At 43.5% G+C, this 25,058-nt stretch overlaps 1 protein-coding gene and 1 long non-coding RNA gene across 2 annotated transcripts in view; both read right to left on the bottom strand.

Moving 5' to 3' along the window:
* Positions 1-2,925: 2,925 nt before the first annotated feature.
* The window catches only part of LOC121003524 (zinc finger protein 585A-like), a 295,023-nt gene continuing 272,890 nt past the window's right edge, over positions 2,926-25,058 (bottom strand). The window contains exon 4 of the mRNA XM_040435422.1: positions 2,926-4,449. Within this exon, the coding sequence (XP_040291356.1) occupies positions 3,255-4,449 (1,195 nt within the window). The 3' untranslated portion in view covers positions 2,926-3,254. The remainder of the gene's footprint in view (positions 4,450-25,058) is intronic.
* Positions 14,934-24,815, bottom strand: LOC121003582. The gene is made up of 3 exons (XR_005779523.1): positions 24,761-24,815; positions 22,613-22,722; positions 14,934-14,985 (listed from the first exon to the last, which is right to left on the bottom strand). It is a non-coding gene; the product is annotated as an uncharacterized LOC121003582 (long non-coding RNA).

Below are 25,058 nucleotides of genomic sequence, written 5' to 3'. Positions count from 1 at the left end.
TTTCAATACCCTGTACTGACATATAGGAGACATCACCACCATGTATCATAGCAAAATGAAGACTTGCCGCAGATATGTTGCGGTTCTCATGGTGCGGTATGTCTGATATATGTTTTCTGATGCGTGTTTTTATTGCGTTCGTTGTGCATCCTGCATATTGCAACCTGCACTTTGTGCATGTTATACAATAAATCGCATAGGTAGTATTGCAATTAAGGAAAGATTGTATTTTAAAAACCTGGCCATTAACGCTGGATTCAAAACTTTGACAGATTTTCATATGTCTACAGCAAGTGCAAATGAAGTAACCACACTTATAATTCCCTTTTGTTGACAACCCAGAGCACCTGGCTGTCAACAAAGGGGAATTATAAGTGTGGTCATTCCATTTGCACTTGCTGTAGACATATGAAAATCTGTCAAAGTTTTGAATGATTCGGGTGAAGGAGTTGTTCCGTGCTATAACAGGGGAATCCTCGGCTGGTGAGAGCTGCTCAAACCTTTGATTTTTACAATAGATAAGTGAAATGTACAAGTTCCGATGCCAAGCATCAAAGCCGTTATATAAAATTTTTATTAAGTTAACATATATTTCAAAAAGATAGGAGAAGACAGCCAACTCCAACAAGTCCAGGATATAGGTAATTAAAAGTGTCAGGAAAAGACCTTCCTCAATGATGTATATTAAACAGGTCAAGAAGGTCATGTGAACGGCTTATTAGATATTTAGTTTTAATGCTTAAAAGTTGTGTTGTTCATCTGCAGTACCACAGTGCCATCTGGAGGCAGATGGACAATATTATATTATTTTATCATTTGTTTTATGCCATATTAGGAGTTAATATGACATCATGATGTTATTAGCATGTGAATACACCCACCTTACCTGATTGGAAATCCCTAATCTAAAGGGGATGATTCTTAGATAGGGGGGGGAATAATTACTTGTGTGCAGAGCATTAGGGGAGCCATTGATCCATCCATTCATTCAATCAAGACCAAAAGAAACTCAAAGAAAACTTTACCAGAAGAAACTTGGATTTTTTTTTTGGATTAATAGGAAAGTTCTTGAGAACTGGTCCCATCTGAACTCTGTCTACCTTTGACCCGGTAACGTATATTGTGTTTACTACTTACTACTGATATTAATAAGATATTTCTCTCGGTATATAGCCAAGAGTTCCCATACTGTGGGAATATATAGTGTTAGGCGCCTCCATAATGCTGATTATTCTCTTAGCAAAGATGCATATTGTTAATGGCAGATCTGACATTATTTGAAAAGAGGACTAAAACCCTTGGAAAGTTATTTTCCATAGTCTGATTGCCGAGCTGAATATTTTATCATATTAATATCATATATTTTTGATTGGTCATAGGAAAACAGAGTCAAGGGATAACAGTTATTTTCCTGTATAATCCGTGTTTTATTGTTATAGCATGTTTGATAAACAGAAGATCCTAAGTTTCTCTTGGTATATGAGTCTGTTTTTTAAAAGTATGACACTGATTGTCATAAATCACTAAGTCACACTGTGCTGATCAGATAGGGGTGTGTTAGCACCACCGTGTGGTACATTTTAGGTATTATTTTGTAACTTCATCATTTTGTTTTGCAATTGTATTGATTTTATATCCTTTGTTTTATAATAAACGATTTTATATTTTCGCATAAACAATTGTCCCTTTGTTTCACTGCTTGCACAAATCAAACTAAGATACTCGATAAAAGAACTTAGAGGCGTGTTTATATCCGCCAGAAGGATAATATAATTTTTATGTTTTGTTTTATCCTCTTTTATATATGAAGATTCTTTTTATATAGAAGATACATGACAGACCACAGATTTTCTATTGGATTGAGATCTGGGCTGTGACTAGGCCATTCCAACACATTTACATGTTTCCCCTTAAACCACTCAAGTGTTGCTTTAGCAGTGTGTTTGGGGTGATTGTCCTGCTGGAAGGTGAACCTCTGGTACAGGTTTTGCCCTGTATTTAGCACCATCTTTCCCTCCACTATGACCAGATTCCCAGTCCCCCCAGCATGATGCTGCCATCGCCAGGTCTCACTGTGGGGATGGTGTTCTCTGGGTGATGTGTTGGGTTTGTGCCACACATAGCTTTTTCTTTTATAGCTGAAAAATTCAATTTTAGTCTTATCAGACCAGAGCACCTTCCTCCATACATTTTGGGAGTGTCCCACATGCCTTTTCGCAAACTCACAACGAGCCTTATTGTTTTTAGCTGAAAGTAATGGCTTTCTTCTGGCCACTCCTCCATAAAGCCCAACTCTATGGAGAGTACGGCTTATTGTCGTCCTATGTACAGATACACCAGTCTCTGCTATGGAACTCTGCAGCTCCTTCAGGGTTACCTCAGGTCTCTGTGCTGCCTCTCTGATTATTGCCCTCCTTGCCTGCTCTGTGACTTTTGGTGGGCGGCCGTCTCTTGGCAGGTTTGCTGTTGTGCCATGTTCTTTCCATTTGGTTATGATAGATTTGATGGTGCTCATAGGGATCATCAAAGATTTGGATATTTTTTTTATAACCTAACCCTGACTTATACTTCTCAACAACATTGTCCCTTACTTGTTTGGAGATTTCCTTGGTCTTCATGGCAGTGTTTGGTTAGTGATGCCTCTTGCTTAGGTGTTGCATCCTCTGGGGCCTTTCAAAAAAGGTGTGTATATGTAATTACCAATCATGTGACTCTTAGATTGCACATAGGTGGACATCTTTTCACTAACTATGTGACTTCTGAAGGTAATTGGTTGCACCAGAGCTTTTTATGGGCTTCCTTACAAAGGGGGTGAATACATACGCACATGCCAATTTTCTATTTCTAAACAATAGTTTTATTTATATATTTTTCTCATTTCACTTCACCAACTTAGACTATTGTGTTCTGATCCATCACATAAAATTCAGATTAGCAAAAAATTCAATTTAGGCTTTAATGTAACAAAATCGGAAAAAAGTCAAGGGGGTGAATACTTTTGCAAGGCACTGTATATACAATATAAACTTTTACTTTTAACTGGATCTGTCCTTTGATGACCGGTATTCATTCAATACAGGAGACAATACATGTTTGGGGAGCTCTCACAGCGGTCCAAATCACCACTCCAAGCCCTCGGCCACCTCTGGTAACTCAAAGCAAGGTTCTGTTTTATCTCTCTGTAAAATGGAGTATCTGACGGAATAAAGCTAGTTAGTGACCCTGACTACCATGAAAACACATAGGGGTGGTCACTAAAGGGCTAAGCATAGAGATGGCTTCTCTCTGTGAGTTTTTTTATGTGAAACAAGAGACGATTTCTGCTTAAAACATTTCCCACATTCTGAGCATGAAAATGGCCTCTCCCCGGTGTGAACTCTCTGATGTATAATAAGAGCTGATTTCTGCTTAAAACATTCACCGCATTCTGAACATGGATATGGCTTCTCCCCTGTGTGAATTCTCTGATGTGCAACAAGATCGGATTTTTTGTTAAAACATTTCCCACATTCTGAACATGAAAATGGCTTCTCCCCGGTGTGAGTTCTCTGATGTATAATAAGAACTGAATTATTGTTAAAACATTTCCCACATTCTGAGCATGAAAATGGCTTCTCCCCAGTGTGAATTCTCTGATGTCTAATAAGAGCTGATTTATGCTTAAAATATTCACCGCATTCTGAACATGAAAATGGCTTCTCTCCTGTGTGAGTTCTCTGATGTGTAACAAGATCGGATTTATTGTAAAAACATTTCCCACATTCTGAGCATGAAAATGGCCTCTCCCCGGTGTGAGTTCTCTGATGTATAATAAGAACTGAATTATTGTTAAAACATTTCCCACATTCTGAGCATGAAAATGGCTTCTCCCCGGTGTGAATTCTCTGATGTCTAATAAGAGCTGATTTATGCTTAAAATATTCACCGCATTCTGAACATGAAAATGGCTTCTCTCCTGTGTGAGTTCTCTGATGTGTAACAAGATCGGATTTATTGTTAAAACATTTCCCACATTCTGAACATGAAAATGGCTTCTCCCCGGTGTGAGTTCTCTGATGTATAATAAGAACTGAATTATTATTAAAACATTTCCCACATTCTGAGCATGAAAATGGCTTCTCCCCGGTGTGAATTCTCTGATGTCTAATAAGAGCTGATTTATGCTTAAAATATTCACCGCATTCTGAACATGAAAATGGCTTCTCTCCTGTGTGAGTTCTCTGATGTGTAACAAGATCGGATTTATTGTAAAAACATTTCCCACATTCTGAGCATGAAAATGGCCTCTCCCCGGTGTGAACTCTATGATGTCTAATAAGTGCCGATTTCTGCTGAAAACATTTCCCACATTCTGAGCATGAAAATGGCCTCTCCCCGGTGTGAACTTTATGATGTCTAATAAGTGCCGATTTCTGCTTAAAACATTTCCCACATTCTAAACATGAAAATGTCTTCACTCTTAGGTGAGCTGTTTGATGTTTAACACCATTTCTGTGACTTATATTCTGTGTTACAGTCTGTGATGAATCAGACAATCGGATCTGTTTAAAAGGATTAAATAATACATTTATACTGTGATTGGATGAAGATATATCTTGGATATTGGCATGCTCTTCATATATATCTTGTATGATACCATGATCATCTACTTCAAAATCTGAAGATACCAGATGTTTCTCTAAGTTCCTGATACAGTCATCTGCCAAGAACAAAATACATTTTATTATTGATGAATAATATACCAAAATATTCAATAAAAATTTTATTACATTTCATTAAAAAAAATCCACAGAAAGGTATAGCACAAAATACCAGAATTAACTGACTAAAACAGTGGTGGCCAAAAAGATCACGATCTAATAGTAGACCGAGGGGCATAACTAGGCCAGCTTGGCCCCCACCTTGAGCAACTTCCACCCAATCAGTCATTTTAAATACATAGAAACATAGAATGTGTCGGCAGATAAGAACCATTTGGCCCATCCAGTCTGCCCAATATACTAAATACTATGGATAGCCCCTGGCCCTATCTTATATGAAGGATGGCCTTATGCCTATCCCATGCATGCTTAAACTCCTCCACTGTATTTGCAGCTACCACTTCTGCAGGAAGGCTATTCCATGCATCCACTACTCTCTCAGTAGCAGTTTTTCTTCTTTTAAATATTCTCTCCTCTTTTACCTTGTTGATTCCCTTTATGTATTTAAAAGTTTCTATCATATCCCCTCTGTCTCGTCTTTCTTCCAAGCTATACATGTTAAGGTCCTTTAATACATATAAATAAAACATTTCCTAGTGCTGGTAGAGATGTCCCGAACTATTCCCCGGCGAACATAGATTGTTCGCGTTCGCCGCGACAGGCGAACATATGCGATGTTCGGTCCGCCCCCTATACGTCATTATTGAGCAAACTTTGACCCTGTACCTCACAGTCAGCAGACACATTCCAGCCAATCAGCAGCATACCCTCCCTCCCAGACCCTCCCACCTCCTATCAAAAAGCAAGGACAGCATCCATCCTAGATTAATTCGGAAGCTGCAGTGTTAGGCCCCTTTCACACGGGCGAGTTTTCCGCGTAGGTGCAATGCATGAGTTGAACGCATTGCACCCGCACTGAATCAGGACCCATTAATTTCTATGGGGCTGTTCACATGAGCGGTGAATTTAACGCATCACTTGTGCGTTGCGTGAAAATCGCAGCAAGCTCTATTTTGTGCGTTTTTCACGCAACGCAGGCCCTATAGAAGTGAATGGGGCTGCATGAAAATCGCAAGCATCCGCAAGCAAGTGCGAATGCGGTGCGATTTTCATGCACGGTTGCTAGGAGAGGATCGGGATGGAGACCCGATCATTATTATTTTCCCTTATAACATGGTTATAAGGGAAAATAATAGCATTCTGAATACAGAATGCATAGTACAATAGCGCTGGAGGGGTAAAAAATAAATAAATAATAATTTAACTCACCTTAATCCACTTGATCACGCAGCCGGCATCTCTTCTGTCTTCATCTTAGCTGTGTGCAGAAAAAGGACCTGTGGTGACGTCACTCCGGTCATCACATGATCCATCACCATGGTAAAAGATCATGTGACGGACCATGTGATGACCGGAGTGACGTCACCACAGGTCCTTTTCCTGCACACAGCTAAGATGAAGACAGAAGAGATGCCGGGCTGCGCGATCAAGTGGATTAAGGTGAGTTAAATTATTTTATTTATTTTTTTAACCCCTCCAGCGCTATTGGACTATGCATTCTGTATTCAGAATGCTATTATTTTCCCTTATAACCATGTTATAAGGGAAAATAATACAATCGACAGAACACCGATTCCAAGCCCGAACTTCTGTGAAGAAGTTCGGGTTTGGGTACCGAACATGCCGATTTTTCTCATGCACGTGCAAAACGCATTACAATGTTTTGCACTTGCGCAGAAAAATTGTGCATGTTCCCGCAACGCACCCGCACCTTTTCCCGCAACGCCCGTGTAAAAGAGGCCTTAGTGAGAGCAGTGACAGAGCAGCTGCTGCTGATTTAATAAGGAAATCGTTAGCTAGGCCAGTGTTCTGTGTCCACTCCAGTCCTAAAAGACTCATCTGATCTGCTGTAAGGACAGCGTCCTGACAGCACCCCAAAAAGCCCTTTTTAGGGCTAGTACATCAGCCTGCTTTTTTTTTCTCTCTGCAATCTAATTGCAGTTGCCTGCCAGCGTGTGTGTCAGGCCCACAGCGTGTACTGTGCCCACTACTGCCAGTGCCCAATGCCACCACTCATATCTGGTGTCACAGTAGCTTGCATTTAAAAAAAAAAAAATTTTTCACTGTAATATAATTGCAGTTGCCTGCAAGCATGTGGGTCAGGCCCACAGCGTGAACTGTGCCCACTACTGCCAGTGTCCAGTGCCACCACTCATATCTGGTGTCACAGTAGCTTGCATTTAAAAAAAAAAAAATTTTTCACTGTAATATAATTGCAGTTGCCTGCCAGCATGTGTGTCAGGCCCACAGCATGTACTGTGCCCACTACTGCCAGTGCCCAGTGCCACCACTCATATCTGGTGTCACAGTAGCTTGCATTTAAAAAAACAAAACTAATTTTTGAGTGTAATATAATTGCAATTGCCTGCAAGCGTGTGTGTCAGGCCCACAGCGTGTACTGTGCCCACTACTGCCAGTGCCCAGTGCCACCACTCATATCTGGTGTCACAGTAGCTTGCATTTAAAAAATAATAATACATTTTTTCACTGTAATATAATTGCAGTTGCCTGCAAGCGTGTGTGTCAGGCCCACAGCGTGTACTGTGCCCACTACTGCCAGTGCCACCACTCATATCTGGTGTCACAGTAGCTTGCACGTATAGTACAACTAATCGGAAAAAAATTGACAGGCAGAGGCAGGCCACCCCGCAGGGGCCGTCGTGGTCGTGGTGCTGTGATTTCCTTTGGTTCTAGAATAATGCCCAGTGTTCAGAAGCCACGTACCCGGAACTCAAAAAGTTATGAGGACATAGTTGACTGGCTAACACAGGACACCCAATCTTCTACAGCTTCCACTCGGAACCTTGATGCACCATCCTCCTCCAGCTCAGCTTCGGGCACCTCTCAAGTTACCACTCGCCCGCCTGCCGCCACCACCAACACTAGCACCACAGCTGCTTCACTTGATCTGTCAGAGGAGTTATTTACACATCAGTTGGAAAAAATGAGTGATGCGCAACCATTATTGCCAGAGAACGGGAATCTAACAGGGGAAGAGGTGAAAGTAATCCTCCTCCTACCACGACGGCAAGGACAGGACGCTTTACAGACGTGTTGTTGATGGAGGACATGCAGAGCTTTTTAAGTCCTACGCATCGCCACAGCCCTTCGGGGTCCACCCTCAGAGAACGACTTGACCGACAGGTAGCAGACTACCTCGCCTTAACTGCAGATATTGACACTCTGAGGAGCGATGAACCCCTTGACTACTGGGTGTGCAGGCTTGACCTGTGGCCTGAGCTATCCCAATTTGCGATAGAACTTCTGGCCTGACCCGCTTCAAGTGTCCTGTCAGAAAGGACTTTCAGCGCAGCAGGAGGTATTGTCACTGAGAAGAGAAGTCGCCTAGGTCAAAAAAGTCTAGATTACCTCACCTTTATTAAGATGAATGAGGCATGGATCCCGAAGGGACTGACAGTGGGGGATGCATTTGACTAAAAAAGGCCTGATGAGATGCCTTGGGCTATAAAATGGTCCACATGCTGCTGTATTTAATGTCTGCATGCCGGATGACTTGCGTGACTTCTTCGCCACCAACTAGGGTTCAAGCCGCAATGTTTTAGTGCACTTTCTGCCTGGAAAACATCAATTCTTCCGGCCGCTGCTACAGCAGCAACAATACCTATTTTTTCAAGCATGTGTACATGCCAAATTTTTCTGGCCTCTGGTGCTGCACTGTGGCTACAAAAAAAAAAAAAAAAAGCACATACATGTGTCAATTCCCCTTCGTGATCATTACCTTGTTGTGGTGAAGGGGCTTGCGTATCACAATGAAGCGATCACCTCTATGAGTGTGTTGGCAATAGCAATAGCTTCATTGTGAACAGACCAAAAGCGATCGGCTGGATAATTTTGCATAGAAAAAACATTTTTTTTCTTTGTGATCATCTAAGGTGATCATTAAAGCCTACTATGCAGAATCATTGTTTTCTGGGTCACTTAACTGTCACTGAACTACCTCAGCACGACCATAGGCTTTGAAAAAACGCCATTGACTGCAATCTCCCAAACGTGCGCACAAGCACAGTCATCACTACACCAAGATTGACGCATAGAGGAATAAAATTTATGTCATGAGTGTGTCAACTATTGACAACTCTTTATGGTTGTCTAAACTCTATTCCATACACGTCCACTGATAGGGGACATAACAGGGATTAAACTGATAGGAATAGTATTACTTAACATACCACTCATATCGGGTAGCACAGTACATTGCACGGCGCACGCGCAGTGCCCCAAATTGAAAGTAAGAGGACCGACCAAGCATCTTTTTCCATCTCCCGGTTCCTAACATCTATTCCATACACCGGCCCCTGATAGGGGACGTAACAGGGATTGAACTGATAGGAATAGTAATACTTAACATACCACTCATATCGGGTAGCACAGTACATTGCACGGCGCACGCGCAGTGCCCAAAATTGGAAGAGGACCGACCAACCATCTTTTTCCATCTCCCGGTTCCTAAAATCTATTCCATACACCACACCGGCCCCTGATAGGGGACAAAACAGAGATTAAACTGATAAGAACAGATTTTTTTTAATTAAAAAAAAAAGAGGACAGCCTCTGCGAAGCTGGGTATTTTTTGGCCGCGTTACTGAACGCTCATGCACAATGGCTGTAGGCTCATGCGTCCTTTTGCGGAGGTGACAAACCTGGTCAGTTAAACCCAAGGCAACATCATCGACCTCATCCCATATGCGTTTTTTCTGGAGCGTGACCTGCGAAGAGTGCTGGATCAGGCCGTAGATGAGCATGAAGAGGAAGAGTTGTGGTCACCATCACCACCAGAAGCAGCCTTGTCGTCGTCGATTGCTGGACCTGCGGCAACGCAGAGAGAGGAGTCTGAAGAAGAGGAGTCAGAGGAGGAAGGTGGCTTTGAGGAGGTGGAAGACCAACCACAGCAGGCGTCCCAGGGGGCTTGTTGTCACCTTTCGGGGACCCTTGGTGTTGTACGTGGCTGGGTGGAGGAAGAGACCTTCAATGACGTCAGTGAGGACAAGGAACGGGACATGGCTAGCTTGGTATCCAACCTTGTGCAAATGGGGAGTTTGTGCAAATGGACTGTTTGCAGTTGTTTGCGGTGCGTTAAACGGGGAGTTTGGTCTGTCATAGTTTGGTCTGTCACTGTGAAGCGGGCGTAACCCTTACACTACCTGATCGATACAACATCATACCTGATGTTTTAAAGCACGTTATTCCAAACAATTTAGGAATGTTAGGTGATTTATGCCCTTTATGGATTAAAACCCGACTCTGCGTCAACTACGTAATTTTCCATGGGAGTTTTGCCATGGATCCCCCTCCGGCATGCCACAGTCCAGGTGTTAGTCCCCTTGAAACAACTTTTTCATCACTATTGTGGCCAGAAAGAGTCCCTGTGGGTTTTAAAATTTGCCTGCCTATTGAAGTCTATGGCGGTTCGCCTGTTCGCGAACATTTGCGGAAATTCGCGTTCGCCGTTCGCGAACTTAAAATTTTATGTTCGCGACATCTCTAAGCACTGGACAAGAGGTGCTGAATGTCCCTTTAGTGCCCCACACCATAGTTATCTCACCTAAGATTCCCTTTTACAGTAGAATTTCCATTTAGTGTCCTCAGCAGAATGCACCTTTGATGTCTCCAAACAGTAGTTATGACCTCTTAGTGCCCCCACACAATAGTTATGCCCCCTTAGTGGCCTCACACAGTAGTTATGCCGCCTTTGTGTCCCCTTCTACAGTAGTACTGTCCCTTAATGCCCCTTACAGTAGTCAAGCTCCTTATACGGCTTATGCTTTAAATAAATTTAATAAAAGTACTACCAAGCAGATCATGCTCTACCCAATGGCAGATGTGATGTGATGACGTCATCTCTCCTGCCAGATCGTCCTGCTCATCGTCCACCACCTCCTTTTCCACTTCCTCACTCTGCTCATCCTCCTGACTTGTTGACCTAAGCACAACCTCAGTGATTGACAACTGTGTCTGATCATCATCCACCTCATTAAACAGTAATTGCCGTTCCCCACCGTCATCTTCTTGTGATTGTGGATGCTCAAGAGGTTGGGAATCAGGGCACAAGATCTGTCCCTCTTCAAGCGTGCATGGCAAGAGGGTCAAATCAAATAATGGCGATGAAAAGAGCTCCTCGGAATATCCGAGTGTGGGATCACTTGTTTGCCCAGACTCTCCATGGTGGGAGGAAGGAGGATCAGGATGAGGATTGTGTTGTTTACCAGACTTTTGGCTACTGAGACTGGACTTGGTGGAAGCCAGGGTGGTGCTTAACCGACTGGAAGCATTATCTGATGCAATCCAACAGACCACCTGGTCGCACTGGTCTGACTTGGAGAGTGGTGTCCTGCGCCGCCCTGCAAACTGAGACATGAAGCTAGGTATCGTGGATGATTTTTGTTCCTGTGCTCTGGCAGCAGGCACAGTTTCACTGCACCCAGGGCCAAGACCTCTGCGTGCACCATCAGCATCACGGGCACTTCCCTGTCCCTTACTGCTCGCCTTCTTCATATTAAATGTTATATATGCATGAAAGTATGTCACACATACAGTAGCGCAGGATTTGTAAGTGTATGTGCAAAAAAAAAAGTATTTGGGATGTGGAAACGTTACACAGAAGAAATACCGCAGATAATTTGGCTGCTGTCATCGACAGCTAATAAACAATTACAGGGGATGTCACAGGTATTTGGGATGTGGAAACGTCATCAGATGTGACGCAGATAATTTAACTGTCTGACAGTCTATAGAAAAAGTACACTGTATGTCACAGATCCATTTTTTAACCCCACACGGTACCACTGGAGATGTGGCCCTGGTAATGTCACAGACACGGACACCGTCTATTGAAAAAGTACACTGTATATCACTGATATTTTTTGGATGCGCACCCTTTACACAGCAGATGTGACGCAGATAATTTCACTGTCCACAGCGGCCTATTAGACGCTATTTAGCACAGGATGTGCTAAAAATATATATTGCTGCTGTCACACACAATAGTCCATAAAAGGACTTTTGGGTCTCTGAAAAGTTTTTCTAATACATATCTTCCAATAACACTCCCTACATTGTCTGTCCCTTCCTATGCTCAGCTCTCCCTGACTAAGACTGAGCCGAACACATGTCATCGGGTGCTTTATAGCACTCAATGACGCGTTCTGGCCAGCCAATCACTGTAATGCCAGTAGCCAACATGGCTACGGCATTACAGTGCGTGCCAGTACCTCGCTGCATGTTTATTGGCTGCTTAGCAGCCGCGAAATGTGTGGGACGGAGACTGCAGTTCGGCCAAGCATGCTCGCTCAACACTACTCATAAAAATGCATGAATGCCCAAATGCATTCAGCATGGCAGAACATTCCTCGGACAATCATTAACCCCTTAGTGACCAAGCGTTTTTCTTCCTTTTTCAATGTCGCGTTCCAAGAGCAAAAACTTTATTTTTCCATCTATATAGCTTTATGAGGGCTTGTTTTTTGTGGGACAAGTTGTAGTTTGTAATGGCGCCATTTTGGGGTACACATAGCTTTCTGATTAACTTTTATTAAATCTTTCTGGTAGGGAGATGGGAAAAACAGCAATACTGCCACTGCGTTTTTACGTTATAAATTTCACGGCGTTCATTTTTCGGTATAAATAACATTTTTTTATTCTCTGGGTCAGTACGATTACAGTGATACCAACCATATATATTTTTTTTTACGTTTTACTACTTTCTTTTTTTAAAAGAAAAAAATGTTTTTGCATTGCCGATCCCCAAGTTCCATAACTTTTTAATTTTTCTTTCTATGGAATTGTGTGAAGGCTTGATTTTTGCCGGACGACTAATATTTTTCACTGGTATCATTTTGGAGTAAATGGCGCTTTTTGATCGCTTGTTATTATGTTTTTTTCGGTGGCAACTAAGAATAAATTAGCAGTTCTGTCTTTTTTTTTTTACGGCGTTCATCGTAGGGGATAACGTATGTGATATGGGGAGATTTTTTTTTTTTGCAATTTTTTTTTTATTGAAAAGCGTATTTTCAATTGAAAAAAGTGTAATTTTTTTAATGGGATTTTTTTTATTGAATAAATGAGTTTTTTTTTACCACTTAATAACAGACAGCTTTTTCATTTGATTTTAAAATGCAATGCATTATCCCTATAGTGCATTGCATTTTAATGTCAGTGCTATTCTGACATTGTCCAGCCTACTGGAAATTACTGAAGGCTGGTCTGGGGCCTACACGAGACCCCAGCCAGCCTTCACACACATTGGTATCCCGTAATCGCATTTACGGGGTGGCGATGGAAGACAAAGGGAGTCAGCTCCCTCTGTCAGCACTTTACATGCCATAGGCGCCATTGCCCGCGACATGTAAAGTGTTAAACAGCCCGGATCGGCACTCCTGCCAGTCCGGGCTGTGAGAGCCGGACCCCCGCTCCCCGCATCCCCCGTGCAGTGCTTACACTGGGCCGCCTTAGTGACCGCCGTAAAAAGGCATACGGGTGGTCACTAGGGGGTTAATAACCCCATTGATAGCATGTCAAGGTGTGTAGGTGAATTTATTTATACACGTGTAAGAAATACAAATTAAAGGGAATCTGTCACCTGGTTTGACCATATTAAGCTCTCACCATTGCCATGTTTAATAAAATACCTTCTTCCCTGCAGTGGTTTTCTTTCTTATATTCATGCTTTCATTTTGCAAAAAAAAAAAACTATCTTTGTGTTATGCAAATTAACCCTGAAGGTGCCCAGAGGGGCGTTATTCTTCACCCTCTGAGCCCAGTAACGCCCCCTGCAGTGCCTAACCCGCCTTAGTTTATAGCCCAAGCACGCCTCCTCGCTATGTAGTATCGTCCCACAGTCTAGTTTAATGGCGCCGCCCCCTCTGCTACGTCAGTTAATTCATTCAAACCAGGTACCTGTAATCTTCAGTTAGTCCCTCAGGAGCGGTCGGATTGCACGGGCGCAGGCAGTAGGCGGTACTGCACCTGCGCGATATTTCAGCCGGACTAACTGAAGATTCCAGGTGCCTGGCTTGAATGAATTAACTGACGTAGCAGAGGGGGCGGCGCCGTTAAACTAGACTGTGGGACGATACTACATAGCGAGGAGGCGTGCTTGGGCTATAAACTAAGGCGGGTTAGGCACTGCAGGGGGCGTTACTGGGCTCAGAGGGTGAAGAATAACGCCCCTCTGGGCACCTTCAGATTAATTTGCATAACACAAAGATCGCTTTTTTAGCAAAATGAAAGCATGAATATAAGAAAGAAAACCACTGCAGGAAAGAAGGTATTTTATTAAACATGGCAATGGTGACCGCTTAATATGGTCAAACCAGGTGACAGATTCCCTTTAATACAGATTTTTAAGAATTTTTAGGAAAATAATGTAAGCCATATATTGTATCGGTATCCTGTTCTCAGCAACTTCCTGGTAATTAGTGCCTATACTTGTCCTCTCAAAGCCAGTGTGAGCGAGTACTGTCTATTGGGACAACGGGCTATTAGCATCAAAGGTACTGTAGTTGTCAATTATCTAAAGAATGGCCGACAATTGTCCAGTAGGTGGTACATGGCTAGTGGGGCAGGAAAATGCTGGAAAATCCAGACATTGCAGCTGCTTCTATCAGTCTTCAAGAGTTACCAGAAAATTGCTAGAAAACCAAAAAGATGTGTCCAAGCCATATTCTAGACAATGCTAGGACTGGCTGTTAGGAAGGAAGGAAGAAGAGAAGAGGCAGAAGAGAGAAGGAGAAGAGAAAAGAAAAGTGCTACAGAAGAGGAAACCTGGAGGGTCCAGAGCAAAGACGGGGACTGGAGAGACATGAGAAGACCTCTGTATAGTAACTACACTGTACTGTAGAGGGATAGGAATTTGTGGTTTAGTTACCAAATGGTCTTGGGAGTAACTTTATTACCATTAGTAATTATTAGTAATTGTTATTGTGTACAAGTCTCTCCGGATGTGATATTTATGTTTGTTCCTTTATACTTTCATATATACTCATCAATAATAATAATAATAATTGTAATATCATTATTCCCACATTGCACAATATATCTATTTTTTGTATTTGTATAAGTAGAATCTTAGAGACCTCTCTGCTTTACTTAGTGGTCACTACTCACCTGGGCGGTTATCTGTAGGAATGTCCTCTGTACTCTGCTCATCACCCCTCACATATTTCTCTGTAGGATTAATATTGTTCAGATCTTCACCCGGATTCACAAGCTGTGAAAGAAATATTGTAGAAGTCATCAGACGGTTGGAGAAGTCGTGTGGAAGGTTTTATATGACCTGAAAAGACGACCAAAAATGACCGAACAGCAGGCGTTATCTGACCCAAATATCTGCAGGTCTCCTGTATAAATCCAATCTGATTGCTTTGTTATTCCAACCAGTTCAGGACTGTGAAGCCGGTAAGCCAAAGTTCTTTCAGTCCGTGGATTATTTACCTCCTCGGAATGGGCATAATCATCTGCTCTGCTGCAGCCAATGACTGGATTCAGGGGTAACATGTCCACAAGAAACACATCACCATGCCTGTGCCGGCGAGGGAGCAAACAACATTTACTGGAAGATGGACACACAGGAGCTGGCACACATAACCAGAGCTAAGGGTAGCAGGTACGTATGACTCTTTCCATAGTAGAGGCTGCGGGCACATTATTCCTGAACAAACCCTTTAATGCTGTCTGCCTGTTCTGTCTAGAAGTTTTGGGATGACTGCAGGCATGAAGATACTGTACGTAGTATAAGGGACAGGGGAGAGCACATGAGAGGTGAGATCTGATTATCTATCACCACTAGAACACGCTGCTTATCACTGTCTATAGTATAAGGACAGGAGAGGTGAGAACTGATTACGATTATATTATATGATTATTATTACTATTATTAGTACCTTCCAAAAGTCACTGTACTTTTTTTTAACAAACGCTGCACGACTAGATTTATCGCATGCATCATTCAGGGAGCATGTGTTATTTCTCCCAAACACAAAGCAGCCACAATGTTCCTGCAGTTGTCTCTGACCACCTTGCCCAGTTGGAGTTAGGTGAGGAGACATCTATCGCGGTCTTTTGCTGCTTGATGCACTTTAGAAAGTATTTGGCTATGTGGCTACTATCACCCAGGGAGATCAGCTCTAAAACGGCATAGCAGCGCTTCACATGATAGGAAGAAGGGGGAGAGGGAGCGATGTTCTGCCCTGCTTCTGTTTAGGACAGGAGGATATCCATGGAGGAGGCCGATAAGTGCCTGGTGTCGGAACAAACGTGGAGGTGTCAATAGGACCTGGCCTTCTTGCTGCAGTGCTGCCTCGCTGCAAAAACATCTAATGGGCTGTGAAAGGCATGAACTGTTCCAGTCCGTAACCGTTGCTCCAGGTGACCATTGTGTGCACCTTGCTGCACAGCTAGAATTGCACGGAGTGGCCTACATTCACCGCCACTTGAGAGTACAAAGCAGGGATGGCTTTTTAAAAAAAAATGCCAGCTAGATAACTTCTAGTGAGGCTGAGCACATGCCATTAGCCCCCTAAAAGCAACAGAATCCACAAAGTGGTACCACAGAGACTGCACCACCAGCAACTTGTGCAAGCAGAGTTGTTTCTTGGCCACACATTCCATTATCGATGGCTGATGGTGGGACAGAATAGGAGGAGGCATAGTCTGAGCAGGAGGAGCAGTAACTGATGATGACTTGGACACAGTACTGCACGTGGATGCCGCCTGGCTGCCACAAAGGAGACTGGGAGAAAAGGGAATCTCTTGTTGTGGTAGCTGGCAGACACCTCTGTCACTCCCATGGCTTATTGTAATCTGGCAGATCTTGCACAGGGCATTGCCTCTGTTTTCCAGCAGCGTGGAGAAAAACTGCCAGACAGGAGATACTTGCCCACTCCACACAGAGCGAGCTGCAGCCGAGCTTGTTTTAGGTCTGGGACGTTTTCAGCCTGCGACCACAGTATCATCAGCATCACCAGTTCCCAAGCTGACAATACTAGAAGCAGATCTGGCCCTGGCAGGTTTTGGGAGGTTCTAACTGTATGTTGCCTTCACTCTGTATTGCTGCCACTGCCACCATCCTCTTCCTCTGATGTTACCTTCTTCTGAGCACCCTGATCTAGCGCCCAGATCCTGTCCAACACACAACCATTGTAATAGTCCTCAACCTCCCCACCATGAAAACTGTGATATGTCATCATGGGCTTCCTAGCCCCCTCCAGATTACCTGCTTTATACTTGCCTTGAGTTCCACTGCTGCTACCACTGCCTCTACCACCACCAGTGCAGCTACAGGTGCCACTACTCCTACCACCACAAACACAGCTCTGCATGGGGTGCCCCTCCTCCCCCGAATCTCCTCCTCATGGTAGTCTAAACGCTGAACCACCCAGTCCACAATTCCATCCTCTGTGTCCTCAATAATATTAGGAGCCAGGGAGAACTGTGGCCAACTACTCCTACTCCTGGCAGGTACTGATACTGCTGGTACTACATACATTCTGACTCTGGGAGGACGAGGCGTGGGTCTTTCGTTTTGCACTCTTCCATTTCTCAGACATTTTATTATGAGGCATGTAAATGAAAAGTCAGGGGTTTGGTACAGACAGATTAATTAACAGTACAAGCAAAATTGTAAGCGAGTTTTTTGTAATTTAACCCCTTTTCGACATGTGACGCACTACTACTAAGTCAGTGACATCCGGCATTCTGATGTAATAGTACGTCATGGTGATCTGGTGGGCAGCGGAGCGGTGTGCGCCTGATCACTGCAGGGGTCCGGCAGTCCCTAATAGCCGAGCCCCTGCTGTATCTGACGGCATCGCTGTAAAAGCCGATACCGGCGGATTAACCCCTTCTACACCGCGGTCCACGCTGACCGAGATATAGAAGTGGTTTGTGTCGGGTGAGGGAGCACTGCTGTGGTGGGGACCCGATGTGTGAGAAGGAAGCCCGATGCCATGGAGAGGCTGCCCAATGGCTTGCACTGCATCGGGACCTGCCTTCTACGGGTGCCCAGGAGATCCAGCCTCAGGCCCGTCTCCTAGGCAAACTGTTAGTCGATTACACTGAGTCATACACTAACAGACGTATTGTAATGCATTGCAGAGGGGATCAGACCTCCGAAAGTGAAAGTGAGAAATAAAGTTAAAAAAAAGTGTTTTTAAGTTAAAAAAAATAAAGTTTTTCAGTAAAAAAAAGAAAAAAACGCCCCTTTCCCCTTATTTTATGAGAAAGAATAGAGAAAGAAAAAGAAAAAACACACATATTAGGTATCGCTGCGTCTGTAATGATCGGCTCTATAAATATATCACATGATCCATCCTTTCCGATAAACACCATAAAAATTAAAACGGTGTAAAAAAAATAGCAATTTTTGTCACCTTACATCACAAAAGGCGCAAGCAATCAAAAAGGCGTATGTCCCACAAAATGGTATCAATAAAACAGTCACCTCATCCTGCAAAAAATTAGCCCCTACATAAGAAAATTCTCAAAAAATAAAAAACTATACCTCTCAGAACATGGATAAAGAATTGAAATAGACCTAAAAGGTAAAACCTGAGGACCATAAGGGTTAAACTAAGGTGTATGGCTAGTTAGCTAGTACGCCCAACTGATAAATCCAGAGGTCCACTGGTCTAGAGTCCGAGAACGGCGTATGGCCCGTCCTCTACACGTGTGGTGAGATTGTTTATCCCAGGTATAATATTCTGTATACCCTAATGACAGTGGGGGGTCCCTTTAGCACAAGCTAGCTACAGGTGGTTACCCCCCTTTTTCAGCTCTTTATCCCCTGATGAGTCTGGGGCTTTAGTAATGACAGACGAAACGCATAGGTTTTTTCTTTGCCTTGGGGGTCCTTTATTTGTTAGTACCCTTAGGCAGGAACGTCCAGGGACTCTAATATTGTAGGGTTAGGTTCCGGACGGGTTGCCCTGGTTGGGCAATAGGGACTTCTAGGCCTGACAGGACCCTGTCCGCACTAAAGTGTGATCTGTGGAACTACAAGATGGTACCCAGATGACTCCAATCTACTGGTAAGATTGTTCCTTTTATCAAGGGGAATATACCAGATTTTGGGAGATCGTGCTATTCTGATGATGTGGTTTTGACCGGTAATGTATGGTCACCCATGGCAATATTATTTGCTTTTTATGGATGTTGTTTGTGGCACGGTTGTGGTGTGTACACAGTTGGCACTATATGTTAGGTCTGTATCCTTTTCATCATTGTATCCATTAAACATTAAGTTTTAGATTGAACTACCTCCGCTTCTCTCTAACACCTAAAGGGTTAACAAAGTTTGTAAAATCAGTTTTGAATACCTTGAGGGGCGTAGTTTTTAAAATGGGGTAATTTTGGGGTGGTTTCTATTATGTAAGCTCTTTAAGTGACTTCAGACCTGAACTGGTCCTTAAAAAGTGGATTCTAACGTCCCCAAAAAAAATAATTTCATTTTTCAAAATGATCCAAACATAAAGTAGACATATGGGAAATGTAAAGTAATAACTATTATATGAGGTATCACTATCTATTGTAAAAGTAGAGACATTGAAATTTGAAAATTTGTGAACTTTTCAAAATTTTGGGTAAATTTGGGATTTTTTCACAAATAAAGGTGAAATATATTGACCTAAATTTATGACTATCATGAAGTACAATGTGTCACGAGAAAACAATCTCAGAATAGCTTGGATAAGTAAAAGTGTTCCAAAGATATTAGCACAAAAAGTGACATGAAAGATTTGCAAAGAATGGCCTGGGCAAAAGAGCAAAAACTGGCCCGGGGTAGAAGGGGTTAAAGAAAGTGGCACAATTAAATGTCTCTCCACTTCTACAAGGTTTAGACTCTAAACTTTTGCTCTTCATGTGTAATGGATAATATAGGAATGATATCGTCAGCACCATGATATGTGTAGGGACATACAGGAGACAAGGAGGAGTAGCTGGTGGGGAGGGAGCTCTCCAGAGGGATCTGATAAATGATGCTGTAATCTTGTAGTTCACAGGATGTCGACCACACAGGAGAGAGACAGCAAGCCTCAGACTGGAGGTCAGACAAGAGATCACATGACCAGGTATCCATAATCAAAGGTTCAAAATGTATGGATGCATCTGAGCAGCTAGAAAATTGTTGGCGAGTTAGAATTATATGTGCTGATGAAAATAATCCTATATAGCTTTTCTAATAATCAACTTCCAATATTATCAGGGGCGTAGCTGTAAGGCAGCGGAGCGGAACCTCTGGCCCGCGGGACCATTTCATGTGGCCCCCTACCAGTACATACTGTGAAAATGCTAATGACCACTGCCATTATGGAAGCGGTCATTAGCATGCGGGAGGCACAGGAAGGTGAGAACAGTGCATTGCTAGCTGTACTCACCTTCCCTGGTCTTCTTCCGGTCCCACGCTATGTCCTGACACGTACAGTGTCAGGACGTAGAGCAGGGGTGGCCAACCTGTGGCTCTTGAGCCGCATGTGGCTCTTAGCTTCTTCAAGTGCGGCTCTAGCTGTGGAGCCGGGAAGCAGTCAGGCGGCTCACTCTCCACCCCATGCTCAGATCTCTTTTCCTGATTGGGCACTGTTGCTACTTTGCAGGTCCAGCTCACTCTCCACTATGTCCTGATGCACACAGTGTGAAAACATAGTACGTGGAGACACGCACTAAGACCTGACGTTGTGCTCATCAGGTCACAGTGGAGAGCGTGTCAGACCTGCAGAATAGCAGGTGCACGAACAGTAGCCCAGTGTCTAATCAGGAGAGGGAAGAGATTTTTTAAAATTATAGAACTGAGCGTGGGGGTCTGATCTAAGCATGGGAGGTTCTGATGTGAGCATGGGGCTCTGATCTGAGCATGGGGGATTCCTGATCTGAGCAATGGGGGTCTGATCTGAGCATAGGGGTCTGATCTGAGCATGGGGGTTTGATTTGAGCATGGGGGTCAGATCTGAGCATAGGGGGGATTTGAGCATGGAGGGCAGATCTGAGCATGGGGGGTCTTGTTTGAGCATGGGTTGGTCAGGTCTGAGAAGGGGGAGATCTAAGCATGGGGGGGGGGGGGGGTCTGTGCATTGGGGGGGGGGGGGGGATCTGAGCACTGAGGGTCTGACACTGGGAGTCTGATTTGTGTTGTCTGATCCGAGCATTGGGGTTCTTATTTTGGGGGTCTGATTTGAAGGTCTGATGAAGTTCGGGGATCTTATTTTAGGTCAGATGAGGATTGGGGATCTGATTTAGGAGTCTGATCTGAGGTCTGATGAAAAATATATTTTTTCTTTTTTTCTCTGGTAATGAAAAATAAGAAAAAAATATTTTTATCAGACCTCAGATCAGATGAAAAATCTTTTTTTCTCTTATTTTTCTTTGTTTAAACCTAGGTGCATCTTGTAGGGCAAAAAATATGGTGACTCGTGTTTAAATGTATAGCTTGTGGCTCCTGGTAGTCATACATTCTTTTTTTTGGCTCTTTGTGTCTGCAAGGTTGGCCACCCCTGACGTAGAGCATGTAGATGCGCACTATGACCTGACGCTGTGCGCTGTCAGGTCACAGTACAGCGTGGCGGGAAGAAGACCAGAGAGGGTAAGTGAATCTGCCAAGTGGCAGCGCCGTCCGGAGCTGGAGAGGCAAATTTATTTATTTATTTTAAATGTCTGATCTGCGGCTGGGGGGTCTGATCTGAGGTCTGATCTGAGGCTAGGGGGCTGATGAGGGTCTGATCTAAGGCTGGAGAGGGTCTGATCTGAGGCTGATGTAGGCTGAAGGTCTGATAAGAGGGTGATTTGAGGCTGATGGAGGTGGAGGGCAGATCTGAGGCTGAGAAAGGGACAAAGTCAGGGACATTTGCAAATAAAGAGGCAGGGACAGTGGCAGAGAGAGTGAAAGTTGGGTGAACCCCTCTCTGGACCCCTCTGGGTTTAGCTTGGCTGCCATTAATGCCAAATAAAGAACTAGATATATAATGTTCTCAACTTAAAAATTAGACTGCTATATGTGGTCAAAATGGTGCCTGTACTATTTTTAATATATAACGCAGGCACCAATTTGTGCAGCAAAAATACAGCGCTCTAGATTTTTTTTAATTGAAGCACAATTTCTGCTACTTACCCCAAGTCACTTATATGTTTGACCAAATATAGCCATAAAATTTTTAAGTTGAGACTTTTGTATGGCCCCCGAATGAGGTTACAAATATCCAAATGGCCCTCGGCAGCAAAAAGGTTCCCCACCCCTGCTGTAAGGGGTGCAGTCGCTTCTGGGCCTAGGAGCCTGAGGGGGCCCAAAGACCCTTGTGCCACATAAGAAGACACCGGTACTATACAAAGTTCATGCAGGTCGAGTTACATCTCTGGCTGCAGGAAAGGGGTAAGGTCAAGAATTTAGCTTGGGTCAGTGGATGCAGTTTCAATTTTCGCCTCAAGGTAGCACGAAGGCTATGTGCTTCCCTGCCCCCGGCCACAAAGCACTGAGGGAAGGGGGCCCAAGCTGAACTCTTGCACCAGGGCACATGAGCCTTTAGCTACGCCCCTGAATATTATATTATACTCTATGCAAGTAAGAAGGAGACTTGCATCTACATGTGCTAGAATAGAATCCGTGGTATGATCTTGGTACTGCCATTCTGACAGTAAGGAGACACCAGGAGACTGCACCCTAGACTACAAAACCTTTGAAGATAATGATGCATTTATCTCCTGATGTTCATGTTCAAGATGATAATCCAGGCATAACTTTGGTTTGACCATCTCCATCTTTTTCATTATACAAGGATAAGATATATAATACTGGTGGATAAAACAAGACTGAAGACAGTCTTCTACAGATCATACGGAACATTTCATGAGACCTTATCTCCATCTAACTGATTATCCAGTGGGACATTGTGATATTCTTCCGAACCATCCTGTAGAAGAAGAGGACTGGGACATCTCGCTGGTGTTCTTCTCTCTTCCTTAACTGCAGAAAACACATCCAGTGACTGAATTCATTCCTTACATACAGATAATGATAGGACGTGTGTATTTAGTCATGTCTATTACCTGGTGATGTGACAGGCCGGTGATCCTCCATCATAATGCCCTTATATCCATCTACCTGATGATCATGTGGGACATAGTGATGTTCTTCTGAATTATCCTGTGGAAGAAGAGGACTGGGACATCTTTCAGGTGTTGTTCTCTCTTTCTTAACTGTAGGTATTGCACAATCAGGATTAGATCTGATGGTCAGCCATGTTGTCTTAGGTATACATCTTGGGGCACATTTATTAAGACCTGTGTTTTAGGTGCAGGTCTTAACTAAGCCCTAAGCTAGCAGTGGTTCCGCCGAAGTTATGAAGAGGTTCAGGCCTCTCCATAACTTCAGGGCTTCCAGCACCAGTTGTCACGGATGGTGTAACAGAAAACAAGACGTTACAAATAAGGATCCGACTGGCTTGATCCAAAACTAAGGAACAAAAGGATGAGCCCTATTAAAGCCCTGAAGCTCTCCCTGTCTTCCCAGCCCATGCAAAGATCTCAATGATAGAAGGTTGCATGTCCACGTACCTAGACAGAGTGACACCTGCAAACCCTATAATAGTGAGGGGACACGACCACCGGCTCCCTGCACTTAATACGGAGGGAGTCAGGGTTACCTAGAATCAAGCCAACAGGAAAACAACAAATACAGAAATAGACTTATCTGAAGAACCAGCTGTAGCAACTTCAAGCAGAGAACACAATCCAGGAAGTAGTATAAACCGCAAAGTGAGGCAGTATGGGAGGAGATATATAGGGAGGCAATCACTGCTAATAGATGACAGCTGGGAGAGGGAGGAGAGATGTCAAAGAGCATTATGCAGGAGGCACTGAAGAACGTCTATCAGAACTTCTCAGAGATCTGGCGGTGACACCAGTTCTATATGTAAGACATCTTCCACCCTTTTCTACACCTGAAACATTTGTAGAAAAAGGTAAATGAGACAGGCCTGCCGACCCGTTCCCTTCCCCGCCCACTCCACGCAGACAATTGTAGACCTGCCGCCCCCATTGCACAGACATCTGCGCCCGAAATACGTCTAATTTAGGGTTATTTCAGAATAGTAAAGGACCCCCTTGTGTTAACACCTCAAAAAGGAGCTTAGCTAAAGAGTTAACCACCATTTTGAAGTGAATACTGAGTACTTTTAGTACTAACTAATTTTGCTGAGAAAATAGAGGCCTTTAAGTAATCGATTAAAGATGTTATGATGGAATGGTGACCTTTAGAAAGTAGATAATATTTGCACTAGAAGTGGAAGCCTTGGCCAAGATAAATGTATTTGTCTATTAAAACTAACCATTTGCATGTTTATGATCAGGATCGATCCTTGGTGTTGGACCGGTGATAAATGAAAGAGCCGATCTTGGCTTTATGGACCATGGGGTGTTGTCGGTGTAACTTGTGTAGATCTATGGTTACGTATGATAATGATGGAATGATGGAATCTGTGTGTAAAACACTAAAGTCTACGTACAGCGACACACTGCAGAAAACTGGAATTAAAATATGAATTATTCCTTTGTTCTCTGAGGTATAAAGGACGGTGTCCAGGACTTATAACAGAGCGCTGCCTTTTACCACGGCTGTAATTCACTTCCATTTACCTCTTATGCCATAATCTGCCTACATTTTACTTCAATGAGGTCTTGCTGCTCTTCAGATTTCCACCAGAGATTTTAAGCCAAAACCAGGTGAGACTCTAAACACAGAACTGGTACAGATTTTCCCCTATACCTTATGTCTGTGGAGGCTCAAATCCTGATTTTGGCTCACAATCACTGATGGAAATCACTGACAAAACACTGATGTGTGAAAGAGGCTTAAATGAAAGAATCTTCTGAAGAAGAAGTTGCTTCAAGAAGTTTTGTGTTGTTGTGGCCAATTTCCAATAGTAGGAAACACATCCAGTGACTGAATTCATCCCTTACATACAGATAATGAGAGGACGGGTGTATTTAGTCATGTCTATTACCTGGTGATGTGAGGGGCCGGTGATCCTCCATCATGACGTCCTTGTACAGATCTTTGTGTCCTTCTAAATACTCCCACTCCTCCATGGAGAAATAGACGGTGACATCCTGACACCTTATAGGAACCTGACAACACAATAAGACAGTCATCACCCAGATCCCTTCATAGCGTTCCTGTATAATGTCCCAGCATTCCCAGCAGTGTCACCTCTCCAGTCAGCAGCTTAATCATCTTGTTGGTGAGTTCTAGGATCTTTTCTCTATTGATTTCCTCATGTATCAGGGGGTGAGGTGGAGACT

This window comes from Bufo bufo, chromosome 6, assembly GCF_905171765.1.
Source record: "Bufo bufo chromosome 6, aBufBuf1.1, whole genome shotgun sequence".
In the NCBI taxonomy this organism is placed as follows: Eukaryota; Metazoa; Chordata; class Amphibia; order Anura; family Bufonidae; genus Bufo; species Bufo bufo.
The sequence above is the reverse complement of the archived record's forward strand: the minus strand, read 5'-3'. Positions and strand labels throughout refer to the sequence as shown.